Here is an 18,658-nt window from a genome sequence, read left to right as displayed (position 1 = left end):
GACTTTGGATTAAGCAATCGTTTCTTAGATAAAACGCCCAATGCACAAGCTACAAAAAACAAAACAAAAAAAGGACATCAAAAAACTTTGCACTTCAAAGCATACTATCAAAAAAGTGAAAAAACAACCCAGAATGGGATAAAATTTTTGCAAATCATATATTTAATAAGGGACATATATCTAGAATATGTAAGAAACGATTATAACTCGATAATAAAAAGACTCCAATTTTTAAAAGTGCAAATGATCTGAGTAGACAGTTCTCCAAAGAAGATATACAAATGGCCAGTAGGCACATGAAACGGTGCCCAACATCATTAGCCATCAGGGAAATGCTTATCAAAACCACAGTGAGATACCACTTCATCTTCCCTAGTATGGACTGCAATGAAAAAGACAGCCAGTAACAAATGTTGACAGGGTTACAGAGAAATCATCATCCTCATTCAGTGCTGATAGGAACATAATATAGAAGTCACTGAGATATTCCAAATCATGAAACCCCAATGCTCACTTGCCCCCTGTTAAGCACAGATTAAATACTCAATGTTGCTGTTCTCTACCATTTTAAAAGCACAAGTAAACCAAAGTGGATTTTAGGATGTGCGTCCTTTATGGGCCCCCAAACCAGCAATACAATCTCAGGTACCCACTTGAACCTCCTTCAGGAAAATTATTTCAATCCACAAGACAAGAGACTGCTGCTGTAGTTGATTTTATAAAATCCTGAAAACATAGGAAAGCTTCATTCAAACATTAAAAAAAAAAAAAGAAAAAGAAAGAAAGAAAAGGAAAGAAAAAAAAAAAAGTAGCAGTATATGCACCCAACCCAGGGGGGTAGAAGTGGCATTAATTATTACCTTTGAAGATGGCTCGCAGGAGTGCTCCAGCAGCTTTTCCTTTCACTGCCTGATTCTGAAGGAGATTAGCCAACTGCAATCAAAAAAGGAAAAAGCTACAAGTCTCTGGTAATAATTTCTCTACTCCAATGACTTAAATTCCCAATGTGAGTCATCTGTCAGGTTCATACCCTTCAGAGACTTCAAGTATCACAAATAACATTGATTTAGATAGAGCAGAGTAGATCTTTTTTTGTTGTTTTTGTTTTTATTTTTATTTTTTTAGCAAGGTAGATCTTAACATGATGCAGGGCTGTCAGACTGAAATTTATTCATATCTTCATTCTATAATTGTCTAAGTACAACAGAACTTACTAAAGAAAGAAAAGAGGAGAGTGAAAGAATGTTTTCAAATAGATCAGTCTTGCTCCTTATGTAGAGAATGGCTTGTGTGTGTGGGGTTTAAGAGTGAAATAGGGATATGTTAGGAGACTGCTACACTGTTCAAAAGTGATAGTGATGTAGCCCAGACAGCAGGGGAGATGCTACTGGTTGAACTGTGCCCCCTCACCCAAATTCATGTTAGAGTTCTAACTCCCAGGACCCCAGAATATGACCTTATTTGAAAAGAGGGCTGTTGCAGATGTAATTAGTTAGGTTGAGGTCATTAAGGTTGGTGGTAATACAACTATCCTTATAAAAGGGGGAATCTTGGACAGAGAGACACATATATAACAAGTGTGCCATGTGAAAATGAAGGCAGAGATCAGGGTGATAGAAGTTAAGGACGTTAACTTCTATCTTCTTCTAAGAAGTTAAAGATAGCCAGCAAACCCCTGGAAGCTAGGTTTCTCACAGCCTCAAAGAAACCAACACTATGAGCACTTCGATTTTGGACTTTGAGTCTCCAGAACTCTAAAAATAAATTTTGTTTAAACTACTGTTTGTAGCACTTTTGTAATTGGCAGCCCTGGCAAACTAAAAGATGATGAGATAGACTGAAGATGTATTTGAGAGCTCAAATCAATAGGACTTCGCTGTGCTCTGAATGTTTATGTTCTCCACCCTCTTCCCATTGGTATGTTGGTATCCTAATGCCTGATGCGACAGTATTTGGAGATAATTAGGTCAGGAGGGTAGAACTCCCATGAATGGGCCCACCGAGCTTCCTATCTCCTTCCACTGTGAGGATATAAGATGAAGTCTGCAACCCAGAAGGGAGCCTTCATCTGACCATACTGGCACTCTCATCTCGGACTTCCAGCCTACAGAACCAGGAAAAATAAATGTTCCTCATTTACAAGCCACCCTGTCTGCCATAGTTTCTTATAACAGCCTGAATGGACTAAGATGGACTTCCTCATGGGTGAGCAGTGAAGAGGGTGTGATGAAGAAACAGAAATCAAGAAGGATTCTAACATTTCTAGCTTAAGCAACTAACTGGGTGAATGGTGGCATGAGCCATTGACATGGTGAAAATTCGGTATTTAGCATCTAAATCACCCAGAGTTTGTTAAAACGAATTGCAAGGTACCAGTTTCTGATGCGGGGCTCAGAGCTACTTCTTAGTTCAATTGGAAATGCCAAGTAGTTAACAGTATAATGCCACAATGAAGTTTGAAAAGAAAGAGTTCAATGAGCCATACAAGATCATTCAGAGAAAGATGTAAAGAGAGGAGAAGCACCAATATTCAGGGATTTAAAAGGAGGAGCACCAGCCAACAAACACTGAGAAGTAAGGTTGTCAATATCCAGAGAAATGAAGTGTCACAGAAGCCAAGACTAATAAAACGTGAATTTGTTCTCTTCCAGAACTACATCTGCCTGGGCTTTTGGACTGGAGTCCATCTCCCCCTTCCTAAATACATGATAAGGAAGTACCTGACTGCTTCACCTGAAACCTCCAACAGAATAGTCAGCCCTTGACACAGCCCTCAGAGAAGGGGAGTTCTCAACCAGACTTAACCAATCTTAAGTCTCAACCAATCTTAAAAAAAAAAAAAATCCTATTTAAAAAGTTCATGGTTTATTTGTATTTCTCCCTTCAATCCCCTGCCCAGGGCTGAGGGCACAGAGTCAAATACTTGGATTAGTTCCTTTTTTTTCCCTTCCTCCCCACCTTCAGTATGGTTATAGAATTCTTCCTGAGTTTCTTTATTCTAAGGATACACAGATACATGTATGCTTTATTTCCTTCTTTCTTACATAAAAGGTACAATACTATACATTTTTCATCTTAAGTTAATAATATCTCCTGGAAATCACAATCAGTCCAGAGTGAACTTCATTCTTTTTCACAGATTCAAAGAATAACTGTGTGCATAATATAACTTCGTATTGCTGGAGGGCCATCTTTAGGGTATTCCTAGAAGTGGGGTGAGTGGGCTGAGGGGAAACGCATATAAGTAGTTTTGTTAAATAGCATCAAATTCTAATCACGGTCTTACTATTTCTGCATTCCTACCAGCACTGTATGAGTGACTGTTACCCCAGTCTCACCAAGAATGTATAGAGGTGTTCATTTCTTTTCCTAGTCTGACAGGAAAGAAATAGTAGCTGTTTCATTTTATTTTTTACTTATTTTTTTTTTAAAGATTTTATTTATTCATGACAGACACAGAGATAGAGGCAGAGACATAGGCAGAGGGAGAAGCAGGCTTCCTATTGGAAGCCCAATGCGAGACTCAATCCCAGGACTCTAGGATCATGCCCTGAGCTGAAGGCAGATGCTCAACCAACTGAGCCACCCAGGCAGCCGTAGCTGTTTCATTTTAATTTGCTCTTATGAGTAGAGCATCTTTTCTTATGTTTACAGTCATTTTTATGTCTTTTTGTGATTATCTTCTTCGCTCCTTTTGCTCTTTTCCTATGGGATTTTTGCCCCCCATTATTGTAAGTTATGTATGAATTAGGGATATTTATCCTTCAACTGTGATACACTGCAAATCTTCTCCCAATTTGTCATTTGTGTTTTGATTCTGTGTATGGTGTTTTTGTCAAGTAAATTTTCTTTACATGTAGGTAAATTTATCAATCTTTTAGCATACCTAGATTTTGAGTCCTAGAAAAGCCTTTTCTATACTACAGTTAAAAAAAGAGGAATCTTGTTTTCTTCTAATATTTAGACTTTTTAAAAAATTTTTATTTATTTATTCATGAGACACACAGAGAGAGAAGCAGAGACACAGGCAGAGGGAGAGGCAGGCTCCATGCAGGGAGCCCAATGTGGGACTCAATCCTGGGACTCCAGGATCACGCCCTTAGCCAAAGGCAGATGCTCAACCACTAAGCCACCAAGGTGTCCCTAGTATTTAGACTTTTAAAAAAGATTTTGAGAGCATGTACACACACACACACACAAAAAGGGGGAAGGGCAGCGGAAGAAGGGAGAGGGACAAGCAGACTCCCATTGAACATGGAGCCTGCAGCCCAAGTCCAATGCAGGACCCTGAGATCATGACCTGAAATCAGCTGTTTAACCACTAAGCCACCCAGGAACTCTAGAGTTGATTTTTACATTTAGATTTGATTCATGTGGAGGTTTTCTTGGACAGTATATAAAGAATATAACCAATTTTATCTTTTTTTTTTCCTATCTAGTTGTCCCAACACCATTTATTAAATACAATCTTTGCCCCAATTATCTGGAATATCACTTTATCATATACTAGATTTTACATGTAGTTGGGTCTATTTTGAGACTTTATTATTCCATTATCTGGTCGTCTTTTCATGCACCAATACCACACTGAATTAGTGATGGTTTTCGGTATGTTCATTATCTGGCAGGGCTGGTCCTTCCTCAGAGATCTTCTATTTCAGGGTTTTCCCAGCTATTTTTATTTTTCTATATGAACTTTGTTTTTATGTGTATGAAATGTTATTGATTTTCACATAATTTTGATTTTGCTACCTTGCCTTTTTTAATTTTATTTTTTTAAAGATTTTATTTATTTATCCATGAGAGACACAGAGAGAGGCAGAGACACAAGCAGAGGGAGAAGCAGGCTCCATGCAGGGAGCCCTACGCGGGACTCAATTCCAGGTCTCCAGGATCAGGCCCTGGGGTGAAGGTGGTGCTAAACCGCTGAGCCACCTGGGCTGCCCTCTTTTTTTTTTTTAAAAAAAAAAAAAAAAAAAAGATTTTACTTATTTACTTGACAGAGAGACTGAGAGAGCATAGGCTGGGGAAGCACCAGAGGGAGAGGGAGAAGCAGGCTCCCCAGTAAGCAGGGAGCCCCATGTGGGGCTTGATCCCAGGACCCCAGAATGACCTCGGTAGAAGGCAGGCACTCAGTTGATTGAGCCACTTAGGTACCCTTCTACCTTGCTTCTTGTAGATGGTTTGATCACAGATTCTATCTGGTTTTCTAGGAATACTAGTAGGACATCTGCAAAGACAGATGGCTTTATATCATTTTTCCTATTCTTCTGCCTTTGTTTTCTCTAGGTTAACTGCATTGGCTAACACACCAGGACAATGTTGAACAGTAGTGGAGAGAGTAGGCATGCTGCCTGGTTCTTGGTCTCAGTGGTCTCATTACCATACCTCTAGGGTTTCCCATTAAAATGTTGACTTCAGGGACGCCTGGGTGGTTCAGCGGTTTCACACCGCCTTCGGCCCAGGGCCTGATCCTGGAGACCCGGGATTGAGTCCCATGTCAGGCTCCCTGCATGGAGCCTGTTTCTCCCTCTGCCTGTGTCTCTGCCTCTCTCTCTCTCTCATGAATAAATAAATAAAATCTTAAAAAAAAAAAAAAAAAGTACAGTAATTTGTTTATATATACACAGTTGCACAAATGTTTAAATGTCATATGGTTGTATATAAACGTTGCCTATTTGTTGTCTATCTCTCTTCCTTTCCTCCATTTCTTTACATCTGAGTTGTTATTAACTAACCTTGTCTCCTAAGAACAGTTAGGGGTAGACCAAGTGGCAGAATAATTTTTCTAAATGTCCTTTGAATTTGTCATCATTCTTGACATTTGCTTTTAGCAGAACGTGCTTCCTAATACTTACATCATTATCTTTCAGGCTTTGAAGAAATTCCTGCAGTCGGTCTGCTGTTTTTTCTGCTGCCAGAGATATTATTTTCTGGTCCATCGTTGCACATATCAGGGAACTGTAAGGGAAAGTGTCAGAACTGGATGAAACTTCCAGCAGTAAACAAGCCTGTTTTCCTTCCCTACTTGTTAACTGAGTATTTCATACATATTATAGACCATGTACACATCAGGTACTCATTAGGCTAAGGACTACTAACTAGTATGAGTAGGTGATTCTTTTCCAAACCAAAATAATCTGGCATTTCCATATTTCCATATTAGAAATTTGCCCTCTAAAAAAAAAAAAGAAAAGAAATTTGCCCTCTAGATAAGTAGTGCCATAATTTTTGCCCCCATTTTAAATATTTTTTAGCATCTACCTAGCATACTACCTAGACAAAGCTGCCACTTAATAGTATATCAAAAAATAATTATTTTATTTATTTTTAAAGATTTTATTTACTTATTCATGAGAGACACACAGAGAGAGAGACAGAGAGAGGAAGAGACACAGGCAGAGGGAGAAGGAGGCTCCTTGCAGGGAGCCTGATGTGGGATTCGATCCTGGGACTCTAGGGTCATGCCCTGGATTGAAGACGGCACTAAACCGCTGAGCCACCCGGGCTGCCGTCAAATAATAATTATAAGCATATACACAAGAATATGTATCACAAGCACATAATAAAGTGATATTTGATAAATTAACATATCAACAACACTGTAAATACAAAGTGCCAATTAAATGGCATAAAAACAAATGAGAAGTTAATAAGACTAATGACATAACTGTGTGCCCAGAGGTCAAAAAGGCTTCTTGGCAGGGAGCTTGAACTGGAACTTAGAGATTAAATTTAGATAGTCAAGACAACCAGATGGTGTACTTAATATGCTACCAGGAAGGAAAATGTCATGAACAAAGGCCTTTGTAGGAGAATTTGAATGACCTATTAAGAGAAAATGAGGTATAGAAGTATGAAGTTCAAGTATGGAAGTAATGAGTAGGAAGGCTAGAAAGATAGGCTGGGAATAAACCATGTAAAATCTTTTTTTTTTTTTTTTTAAGATTTTATTTTTAAGTAATCTCTACACCCAACAGGGGCTCAAACTCAGAACCCCAAGATCAAGAGTTGCATGCTCTACCTACTGAACAAGCCAGGTGCCCCTAAACTGTGCAAGATTTTAATGCCAGATTAAGAGATTTCGATTTTAATCTGTAAATAATAGCAACCAAAATTTCTGGACCAAAAAAGAATCTGCCTCATTCAATTTCTGCCTGTTTCAGACTGAACAAAGTGTTTGAGCAAACAATCTAGCACCAACACCTTGATTAAAGTGGGGAGAGAGTAAGGACAAAGAACAGACTAGGAAGTTAATCAGGGCTATTTTAGTGATGGACTCAAAGGCCCATATTAGGGTGGTGATTCTGGGGCGTGCAAAGGAGATGAAATAGACTTATACCAAGAGGCAGGATTTAGTGCACAGCTATTATGCACTAAATTATGGGAAGGGGGAAATGCAGACTGGTGCAAAGACCTACTCCCCCTCCTGTATTTCTTCCTGTTTCCTATCCCCATGAAGTGTACCATTCTCCACCCAGCTACTGAAACCAGACGCCTGGACAACATTCTTAACAATTTCACCTTCATCCTTCCCATCCACTACAAGTCCTGGCAATGTTACCTCCTAGACATCTCTCAAATCTATTTCTCAGATCCACTACTGCCACATCACTCCAAAGCCACCGTCACCTCTCACCTGAACTACTACAAAAGCTTCCTAACCTGTCCCCCACACAGCAACTAATCTTTTTGAAATACAGACCAGATTATGTGGCTTAAACTCCCTCCACCTCCATTCCATCTTCACCCTAAAACTCTTCCGAGCCTTTCTACTGCTCTACCAGTGCAATTTCCAAAAGTTAGGATAAAGAAGTCCTGCAGGGTCTGGCCTACACCTAAATCCCCTTCATCACTATACTCCCCAGCCACAGTGAATTGCTTTCAGGAACCTCCAAGTCCTTACACAGGTCCCTCCACAGGTCCTTACACTTGACTTTTGGTCTGGAACCCTTATATATACCCCTCCTTTCATTCCTTGCCCCCCAATTCCTACAAATCCTTCAGATCTCAGCTCAATCTACACTTCCCCAGAAACTCAGTCTAAGTTAACTATGCCCTGCGTTTGGATTTATTTATTTAGACAGGAAGAGAGTGAACAAGCAAGCAAGGGGAGAGGGAGAGAATCTCAAGCTGACTCCCCGCTGAGCCCTACCAGGGGCTCCATCTTACAACCTGAGATCCAGACCTGAGAAACAAATCAAGAACCCAAAGCCTGACAGAGTTACCCAGGTGCCCCTAAATGCTCTCCTGTTATATCAAGACAACAGTCATTTCTCTTACCATCTGTACACCTTTATCATGACATTTGTAATTACTAGATTAAGGACCATCTCCCACTTGACTATAAAGCCCATGGCTGGGGGGAGGGGGGGCATGTCTGGTTTTGTTTATTACCATGAACCTCCACTACCCTTTTCTCTTTTTTAAAAAGATTTTATTTATTTGAGAGGGAGAGAAAGAGAACACGGGCACAAGAAAGGGAAGCTGCAGGCAGAGGGAGAAAGGGAGGAGCAGGCTCTCCGCTGAGCAGGGAGCCCCACTGGGGCTCGATCCCAGGGTCCTGGGATCACGACCTGTGCAGAAGGCAGACGCTTAACTGGCTGAGCCACCCAGGCGCCCCTGAACCTCCACTATTTAATCACAGTACCTCTCTAGTAATAGGTGCCCCATAAATATTTGCTGAGCAAACGAATTACTGAAGTCCCTACAACGAAATGTCAAGCCCCTTGGCCCAGCCCTTTACATTCATTAATTTGATACTCATACCAACCCTATGAAGGAGGGGTTATTACCCCAACTTAGATGAAGAGCTTTCAGGATTTGGGGAGATTAAATAATTTCTCCAAGGGTTGGAATCTGGCCCGCAGAGGCAGAAATGAAACTCAGGTCTGTCTGGCTCCAGACCCCCAAATCCCATGCTCTTAGTACCCGCCACCCCCCCGCCCCCGGCAGGGCCTCGGCGGGGAGGATTGAGAAAATGCAGAGAGACGTGCAGCCAGAAGAACATGCTGAAAACTAGCGATAGCAGCAGGTGCATCTGCTAAATTCGGCGGAAAACCAGAGCTGAGGAATCCCCAGGCGCCTGCGAAGCGCCGCAGCGCGCGCACTACTCCGCCCAGAGGCGCTAAGACCAGCGCGGCTCCGGGACCAGCAACGCGCGGGTTTTCGCGCCGCCCCCATCCCCCACCCCCACCCCCACCCCAGCAATATGTAAACACAAACTCGGAAGCGAGGCGGCCGGCGATAGCCAAGGAAGGGAGACACGGTGACACGTCCCAGCCCCAGGAGCTGAGCCCCGACGGAGAGAATAACCTAACAGGAGAGCGGAGAGTGCAGCACGCCCGGGAAGCCGAGGGGGCGCGGCGGGAGACAGGCCCGAGGAAACACCAGAACGCCGGCTGCAAACGACAGCCCTCCAGCCCTCCCAGCCCCGCGGGCGCCCACCCCGGCGCCGAGTCCCTGCGCCCGCGCAGCCAGCGAAGCCCCTCCGCACGGTTACCTCGGCCTCACCACAACAAAGTTCCAAAAGCCCGCTCTGCCGCACGCAGCCGCACTTCCGTCACGGGACACGACGGGCCCCGCCTCCCGCGGCTTAGTTCCGCTGCCCAGGCGCATGCGCGTGGGGTGTACCATTAAAGCACAAGGGGCAGGGAGTCCTCGGACGTTCCCACTCGCAGTCGCGGGGAGGCGCAGCAGGCAAACTCGCATTCGGGACTGCGGAGAGCATGCGCAGCGTGGCTGGAACGTTGCTGGAGCGTTGTGTGTGTGTGTGTGTGTGTGTGTATGTGTGTTTTTAAAGATTTTATTTATTTATGAGACACACAGAGAGGCAGAGACATAGGCAGAGGGAGAAGCAGGCTCCTTCTGGGGAGCCTGATATGGGACTCGATCCTGGGACTCCGGGATCACTCCCCCAGCCCCCCCAGCCAAAGGCAGATGCTCCACCACTGAGCCACCTAGGCGTCCCTAGCGTGTGGTTTTGATCGGGTAACACTTCTTGATTACTGTTAGCTTAGGAGTCAGTGCTGATAGGGGCCAAATGAAAGGATGGCCCCTACAGGTCTGCATTGGAAACACCTGGAAGGCAGATGAAAGTGTCCTACTCCTTGTGCTAGGGGACGTGCCCTAGCACCCCTAAGATGTCAATCCCACCTAGCCAGTCCCACCTGGTTTTGTTCTTCAGCCTACAAAACCTCAGCATTTAACGCATAGCTTAGCAAAGCGCTATGTGTTCAGTAAATATTTGTTAAATGAACAACCAACAGTACAGCAAAGAGCAATGGAGCGGCAGATCTAGAGTCTATTTTAGGTTGAAGGAGCAGCTTGTGCAAAGGGCCTGAGAGCAACAGGTGAGCAAACCCCTGGCTAGTTGGGGAGGTGAAGGTGCTTGGGGTAAAGGGGTGGGAAGGCAGGGGCTTGGAAGTCCTTTTCATACCAGTGGTAGCAGAGAACAGCTGAAGTGGAAGGACGTGACTATATTTACATTGTAGAAAAATCTCTCTGGCAGGTGGGTGCCCTGGAGTCTAAAAAAGAGGTGATGGGAGTGGAGAGGACTGAAGCTAGGACCCTTTAGGGGGCTATAAGTTGCCCTGGAAATAGATGGTTGCAGTGGGGACAGAAGGAAAGAAGTGGACCACATGTGAGAGAGATTAGGAAGTCTAGCTAGTGCACCAGCTTTGGGGAGATGTGGGAGGAGCTGAGGAATATTCTGGCTTGAGTGACAGGTGAGGGTGGGTTGATACTGTCAGGGAGCTAACCCAGGGAACACAGGGAAAGGTGCAGGTTTGGTGGTGGGCGAATGGTGATGATGAGTCCTTCAGATTTGGACTTGCCAAATGGCATGTGAAAGAATGATAAGATCAGAGGCATTCAGTCTGGAGCCTGACCCTCCTCACACCGCGCCCCACCCCCAGGTCCCCAGGGTGGTATGGGTCTACTTGGCCAATTCTGGAAGAAACAGCTGCTGGAAGAGAATGATGCCTCTCAGCTGTCCAGACCGGCTCCTTGCTTATGACACTTCTTTTTTTATTTTATTTTATTTATTTTAATTTTTAAAAGATTTTTATTTATTTATTCATGAGAGACACACAGAGAGAGGCAGAGGCATAGGCAGAGGGAGAAGTAGGCTCCATACAAGGAGCCCGATGTAGGACTTGAACCCGGGAATCCGGGATCACTCCTTGAGCCAATGGCAGACACTCAACCGCTGGGCCACTCAGGCGTCCCAGTGCTTCTTTTTTTATTTTATTTACTTTAAAAAAATTTTTTTTTAAAGATTTTATTTATTTATTCATGAGAGACACACACAGAGAAAGAGAGAGGCAGAGACACAGGCAGAGGGAGAAGCAGGCTCCATGCAGGGAGCCTAATGTGGGACTTGATCCTGGGTCTCCAGGATCAGGCCCTGGGCTGAAGGCAGTGCTAAACCGCTGAGCCACCCGGGCTGCCCGCTTCTTTTTTTAAATAAGACTTTATTCATTTATTTCAGAGAGACAGCATGATTGAGCAGGGTGAGGGGCAGAGGGAGAAGCAGAGCCCCATGCAGTGCTTGATCCCGGTACCCCGGGATCATGACCTGAGCTGAAGGCAGACACTTAACTGACTGAGCCACCCAGGTGCTTGCTTATGACCCACCTTAAGCAACTTTTACTTCTATCACGTTTCTGGGCCAATATCAAGCTATTATATGTGCTTAAAACACAACAGCTGAATTGAAAGATGACTCATGAAAGGGATCCTTTAGCTTGCCAAGGAAACAGATGACTTTACCTCATCTTCTCCCCACTAAGCCTCCCTTCTAGGCTGCTTATGGGACTGACTGGGCCATACAGCTACAAGTTTATGTGTTTGTGTAGTCAAACAGCTCATTTGCCTTTTTGAGTCTCCAGGTGTGCATCCCAGGTGCAGTTACTGAACTGCCTGAGTGTCTACCCAGTGGCATTGACAGTACAGTGTCTTTTCTCCTTGTTGCATGAATATAGCATCTGTGTTTTCCATTAGCACTAATGAGTGTTACATATGCAAAGGAAAAGAACAGATTCAAATTAATAACAATGTTTTCCACCCTGGCTCAGGCTTCCTTCCTAGGCAGTGAATCTTACTCATCTGCTTCAACCAACTACACTCCTACACTGGGCAGCTAGTGATACCCTGACTTTAGAAAACACAGCCAATTAGGGATCCCTGGGTGGCTCAGCGGTTAAACGACCGCCTTTGGCTCAGGACATGATCCTGGAGTCCCAGGTCCTGCGTCGGGCTCCCTGCATGGAGCCTGCTTCTCCTCCCTCTGCCTGGGTCTCTGCCTCTCTCTCTCTGTGTCTCTTGTGAATAAATAAATAAAGTCTTAAAAAAACTGCACAGCCAATTAAAAACAGGTTTACAATAGCAGAACTAAATGTTCTCCAGACCTTGTCAGTAGTTCACATTTGTATGTGATAACATTATAACTACTGATATTTGCAAGAGTCCAGAGTCCAGAGAAAAGGACAAATGGAGGCCTCCTATCATTCAGGATACTGGGTCCTGTAGTATGAGGGACTTCATATGCTTGCATGTAAACAAACAGCCTGAAGATCCATTCACACCATGCTTCACCTCTAGAGTTGACATTGGCTACCTTTTAGGCCTACGACTGTGCACTCTAGCTGGCCTACCCTGGAGAGGGTGGACCTAGGAAGGGGCTTGATAGGGCAAGGAAATGAGTTTGGGGATGTTTTGGAAGGTACCCAGAGGGTGGGTACACCTTCTGAAGGAAGGCATGTGGCTTTTGGTGGCTTCTTAATCTCATCATCTAGGAAGGGAGCTAATAGGCCCATGGAGCTACCCAGCCCATGAACTCCAGTTGCCTGGATTTAAGGGTGACATTGCTTAAGAGAATAATCATGGTAGCACATAAGAAAGCCTAGCACTTAGAAACACACCATAGTGTTAGTTTCCTCCAGCAATCCCATATTTGGGTATACATATATGGAAGAATTGAAATCAGGGTATTAAGCACATACCTGTACACCCACACATAGCAGCATAGTTCACAATGGCCAAAAGGTGGAAACAACCCAAATATTCCTGGAAAGTGAATGAATAAACAGAATGCAATATATCCATACAAAGGAATATCTTCAGCATTAAAAAGGGAGCAAATGCTGTCACTTACTACAATGTGGATGAACCCAAAGGACATTACGCTAAGTAAAATCAGCCAGTCACAAAAAGACAAATATGTATGATTCCAGGAGGTATCAATAGGAGTGAAATTCACAGAAACAGAAAGGCTGCAGAAGTGGGGTGGTCATCCATCTTACACAGGGCCTCTGGGTTGATTCTGGCCCTATCTCTCCATTTGCATCCAGGTCACCTGAGCCACTCACACTCCTGGCCCCATCCTGCACCACCTCCCAAGTCACAACTCATCAACATCCTGCTGGTCCTCCCATCCCACCCACCTGGCAAACTCTGCCCCTTTATGAAGCCAGCCATTCCCTCCGTGGGAGCGACACCTGGGCTGCTGGGTTGTGTTGGACAGTTTGCATGGCTGTGCTCATGGGTGCCTGCAAGAAGCTACTGTAAATGATCTCCAGGGGGGCCTTCAACATTTCTACAACCTTCCCTAGTAAGTTTATCCTTCCTGCCTTCATGAGGATGATTTCAAACTCTTCTCTTTTTTTCACTCCTGACCAATGACCTCAGCTTTACTACCAAATCTTTTTTTTTTAAGATTTTATTTATTTATTCATGACAGACACACACACACACACACACACAGAGAGAGAGAGAGAGAGAGAGAGAGGCAGAGACACAGGCAGAGGGAGAGGCAGGCTCCATGCAGGGAGCCTGTTGTGGGACTCTATCCGAGGTCTCTAGGATCACGCCCCGGGCTGAAGGCGGCGCCAAACCCCTGGGCCACTGGGGCTGGAGACCCAAATCTTTAAACTCACTGTCACCAGCACCAACTCTTTCCTTCAGCTCCCTGTAGCAATGGGAGAGTGTTCAACCACCCAGGCAAGTGCTAGTACCTCTACTGAGGCATTGAGTCCCGCCCCCTCCCACCTTCTCAGTAAGGACCTCACTCTCACTTACCCCTCTCTGACCTGAGTTTTTAACTTCTCTCTTTCTACAGCTTCCCTCCTACAAATACTGCCGTAACAAAATACCACAGACTGGGTGGCATAAACAACATATACCTATTTTCTGGTCATTCTGGAGGCTGAAAGTATGAGATCAGGGCACCAGCGTGGTCAGGTTCTAGCGCAAACCCTCCTCCTGGCTGGCAGATGGCCACCCTCTCAGGGGCTCCCCTAATGAGTCTGTGTGAAGAGAGCACTCTAGTATCTCTTCCTCTTCCCATAAGGGTACGAATCCCATCACAAGGGCCCCACCTCCTCTAAATCTATTTACCTCACGAAGGCCCCACCTCCTAATACTATCATATTGAGGGGGTAGGGCTTCAGTGTGTGATTTGGGGGTGGGGGGGTGGACACAAATTCAGTCCACAGCAAACACATCCTTTCCTTGGGTGGTGGGAAGTTAAAGCCAAGTTCCTACCTGACAGCACTTGTTTGTTTTAACTCATGTTGTTAAACCTTTTTTTAACTTATAATGTGTTTTGAATGGGCATACTGATAGATTTTATTTATCCTTACTGTTTTCATCTCTGGCACTGCCTGGTCCCCCACTGCCACGGGGCCAACCCTTCTTTGGGGAATGAGCATGGCTCTGGGACACCTGCAGCTTTTTAGCTTTGTGGGAGAGTCAAGGCACTCTCATTACCACGGTGAAACTTTAGGGAAGGTACAGAATGTCCCTCAACTTGGGTTTTCCCATTTTCCAAAGGAGGGGTTGAGGCCAGGGCATTCCATAGGGCCCTCCTTTTTTCCAGGACAATTACTGGCCAAAAGGGAATGGCAGTGACCAGACTCTGGCCCATTGGGGCTGTTTCCAGGAAAGTGAGGTGATGTCACCTCCCCCAGAAGCTAGGAGGAAGTAGCACCTGTGTCATTCTCCCTTCTGGAGGAGGGAGCACAGCCTTGCGTGTTGAATGGTAAAAGGGCTTTAGAGTGACCCGGGACCCCACTCCCTACCAACCAAGTAGCTCTGGGCAAGGCCTCCCACCTCTCTGATTTTCAGCTCCCTATTCTGTAAGGGAGAACATACTCTCTCCCTCACATCTGGGAGGACTGGATGAGAGATACACAGGTCAGGCACCCGTCACAATACAGAATGGGGGCACAGCCAATCTGAGCCCCCTCCCTGCTTGCCTCTAGCCTGGGAGAGAGAGCCAGGGAGCCCACAGTTTCTGCCAACATGGTCAGCACAGGTGTCTGAGCCAATGAGGGCATGTCTCCCTTCACACAAGGGCACTATTGTTCTCCCACAGGAGCTAGACAGGAACGTGACTCTTGGGGGTGGGGGTAGGCAGGGTAGAGGCAGGGCTGGGAGCAGAAAATAATGCCACAGAAAGCTCTGCTTCCTAAAAAGGGCCTCGTGGCCTGCGAGCATCCATAAAAGCTCTGTGTAGACCTCTCTTGTCAGGTCTGTGCCATTAACCCACAAGTGTTCTTGGTGCACAGGAGTGTTCCTCATGATGCACGCCATCAGCTGGCTTTAAGAAGCCTGTGCTGGGCCTTCTGCGGCTCCTTTGTGTGGGGCAGCCTGAGCTGTCACCTGTCCCCCTGGTCTCCCACGATGCTCACATTCTGTGAAGTACCTGGGGGCATATCCTCTAACACATCTACATTAGTTTGCTAAGGCTGCTGTACAGAGTACTACAGACTGTGTAGCTTATGCAACAGAAATGTATTTTCTCACAATTCTAGAGGTTAGACATCCAAGATCAAGGCAACCACAGGACTGGTTTCTCCCGAGGCCTCTCTCCTTGGCTTGTAGATGGTTATCTTTTCCCTGTGTCTTCACATCATCTTCCCTCTGTAACTCTCTGTGTCCAAAATTCCTCTTCATATAAGGACAGCACTCACATTAGATTAGAGCCTCTGCTGAGGACTCATTTTACCTTACGTACCCTTTTTAAAAAAGATTTTATTTATTTATTCATGAGAGACACAGAGAGAGAGAGAGAGGCAGAGACACAGGCAGAGGGAGAAGCAGGCTCCATGCAGAGAGCCCGGCATGGGACTCGATCCTGGGACTCCAGGATCACGCCCTGGGCCAAAGGCAGATGCTCAACCACTGCGCCACCTGGGCTGCCCTGACATACCCTTTAAAGGCTTTATCTCTAAATAGTCACATTCTGAGGTCCTGGAGGATAGTATGTGAATTTGGAGGAACACAACTCAGCCCGTAACACTGTTTTACAGATGTCCAGCAGAGGCCTGAGAGCAACTGTCGCCTAGAATCAGGTTAGGATTCCCCATTCTGTCCTCCTCTCTCTGCTTCCTACACCCTCAACCAGGCCACCATGGGCCTGCCCAAAGAGGAAGAGGATGGTGGCAAGGATAGTCCCCAGTTTACTTCCCTACCAATCTTCAGAGCTGATGGGACATGAGAGGTCAGGCAACGTACTATGCTGGGCACAGGCAGGAGGGGGAGATGGGCAGAACCTTTTAAATTTTTCTGTGTGTAGGAATCACAGGGGTCGGGGCGGGGGGGATGCAGGGGAGGGTCCTTGTTAACACACAGATTCTGATTTAGCCTGTCTGGGGAAGAGTCTGGGACTCTGCATTTCTAACAAGCTCCCAAACAATGCTGATACTCTTGGTCTACAAGCCACACTTCAATGAGTATCAATGTTTTGACCAGCACTGTCCATTAGAAATACAACGGAAGTCATTAATTTAGAAAAATGTTAAATTTTCTAATAACCACATAAAAAAAAGGAAAAAGAAACAAAATTAATATATTTTCAACCCAATATATCCAAAGCACTACCACTTCAGAATGCTAAGTCATGTAAAAATCCTTAATAAGAAATTTTTTTGCTGGGGTGCATGGGTGGCTCAATTGGTTAAGCCTCTGACTCTTGATTTTGGCTCAGGTCATGATCCCACAGTCTTGAGATAAAGTCCTGAGTTGGGTTCTGTGCTTAGCAGAGAGTTTGCTTAAGATTCTCTCTCCCTCTGCCCTCCCCCTGCTTGTGCACACATACTCTCTCCCACTCTTTCTCTAAAATAAATAAATAAAAATCCAAAAAAAAATCATGCCCTTTTTTGGTACTCAGTTTTCAAAATCCAGTAGATATTTTATATTTACAGCACACCTTATGTTGAACTTTTTATCAGAAATAGCTGATCACAGTATTTATATAGTTAAAAAAGTATGATCATACACCTAAGTTATTCCAAACGTACTTAGCAATTTTCCAACAACTGGACCTAGTACCAACTTTTTAATTTAAATTTAAGTTCACTAAGATTGTAATTTAGTTCTTTGGCGCCATTTTCTAATTTCAGATGCTAAATTCCTACATGCAGCTAGTGGCTTCAGTATTGGATAATGCTCCCCCCAGGGAGCAGAATGATAGAAATGAGGGGTTCCCCAGCTCCAGGAAGGACTGGGAGGGAAACAGCCCAGAAAGTGAGACAGCACCCCAAGCAGAAGCCCAGGGAAGGGGCTGTCACAAGGAAAGAGCTCAAGGTATAAGTATAGCTGCATCCTAAGATCCAAGCCCAGGCATTGTGGCCTGCTCTAGAGGAAGGGGTCTAGAGAGACAAGTGGGAGTCAGGCACTGCTCCCAGGGGCTGCCCCTCAGTGACACTCTCATAAGCCCCAGGACGTCTGGAGAGGGCACAGGAGAGTGAAGGGATACCAAACCCATCCAAGTAGGAATGGGTTGAAAACTAAGAACTATTTCTGGGGAAAACCAAAAAGCATTTCTGGGAATGGATTCTGGAAAACATCCTGTGCACAGAATCTTGACCCTGTCCCAGATGCCCCCAGGAGGCAAAATCAGGACCAAGGGTGACATTAGAGAAGGCTGCCTGGGGGTCAGACCAAGGATGAGTTTTAACACAAGGAGGGTTGTCCAGTAGTAAAAACAGGGAGCTCCCTGCCCTTGGAATCCCAGAGGAAGAATACCCTAAAGTAATCATCTCACATCCTCCCCGACCCTGAGCAGAGAAATACCAAAGCAGAGACTGGGAAGTCACTTGCTGAGGGGCAGTAGAGGGGTTTCTTGTTTTACAGAGGGTTGGGTTGAGGGTTGGATAACATGGGTCCCCTCCACCCAGATGTATGTTGATTGTGTATTTGGAGTAACTGCCAGCATTCATCAGGCGCTAAGCTAAGCTCTTTCATCCTTACTAAAGCCATGAGCCTGTCTTCTTATTATCCCTACTTCTCAGAGAAGGAAACAGTCAGGGTGTTGAAGTTAATTCTCACAGCTAGAAGGTGCTGGAGTTAGGACTTGAAAGTGGGCAGTCTGATTCCCCAGCAGAAGGGTGGCCTAGAAGGTGGCTTGTCTTGTCTTGCCCTCTTCCCACTCTGCCTTAACCAACTGGCCCCACTCACTGTGGAAGTGACACCTACCACAACATCGGAAGAGTGACAGGCTACCACAGCTGCCACTGCATCCACAATCACATTTAAAATTTCCCTCCATCTCTTGCATGTCTTACCCTGGGATGTGCTTTCTCAGACCCTTCCCCCACCCCCCCCCTGCCCCCCCCACCCCCCAATGAGAGAGAGAGCAAGGAGGAGGAAATGC

At 45.2% G+C, this 18,658-nt stretch overlaps 1 protein-coding gene across 3 annotated transcripts in view; it reads right to left on the bottom strand.

Moving 5' to 3' along the window:
- FANCI (FA complementation group I) overlaps positions 1-9,618 on the bottom strand; it is a 73,170-nt gene extending 63,552 nt beyond the window's left edge. The window contains exons 1-3 of one of the 3 annotated variants that reach the window (XM_026001072.2): positions 9,503-9,618; positions 5,859-5,961; positions 861-933 (exon numbers count right to left, since the gene is read on the bottom strand). In XM_026001072.2, coding sequence (XP_025856857.2) covers positions 861-933; positions 5,859-5,961; positions 9,503-9,618 — 292 coding nt within the window. The remainder of the gene's footprint in view (positions 1-860; positions 934-5,858; positions 5,962-9,502) is intronic. The other 2 variants (XM_072737302.1, XM_072737303.1) reach the window with 2 other exon arrangements.
- Between the last annotated feature and the right edge of the window lie 9,040 nt (positions 9,619-18,658).

The sequence above is a fragment of the Vulpes vulpes genome, chromosome 14, assembly GCF_048418805.1.
Source record: "Vulpes vulpes isolate BD-2025 chromosome 14, VulVul3, whole genome shotgun sequence".
NCBI lineage: Eukaryota > Metazoa > Chordata > Mammalia > Carnivora > Canidae > Vulpes > Vulpes vulpes.
This window is presented reverse-complemented; position numbering and strand designations above follow the sequence as displayed.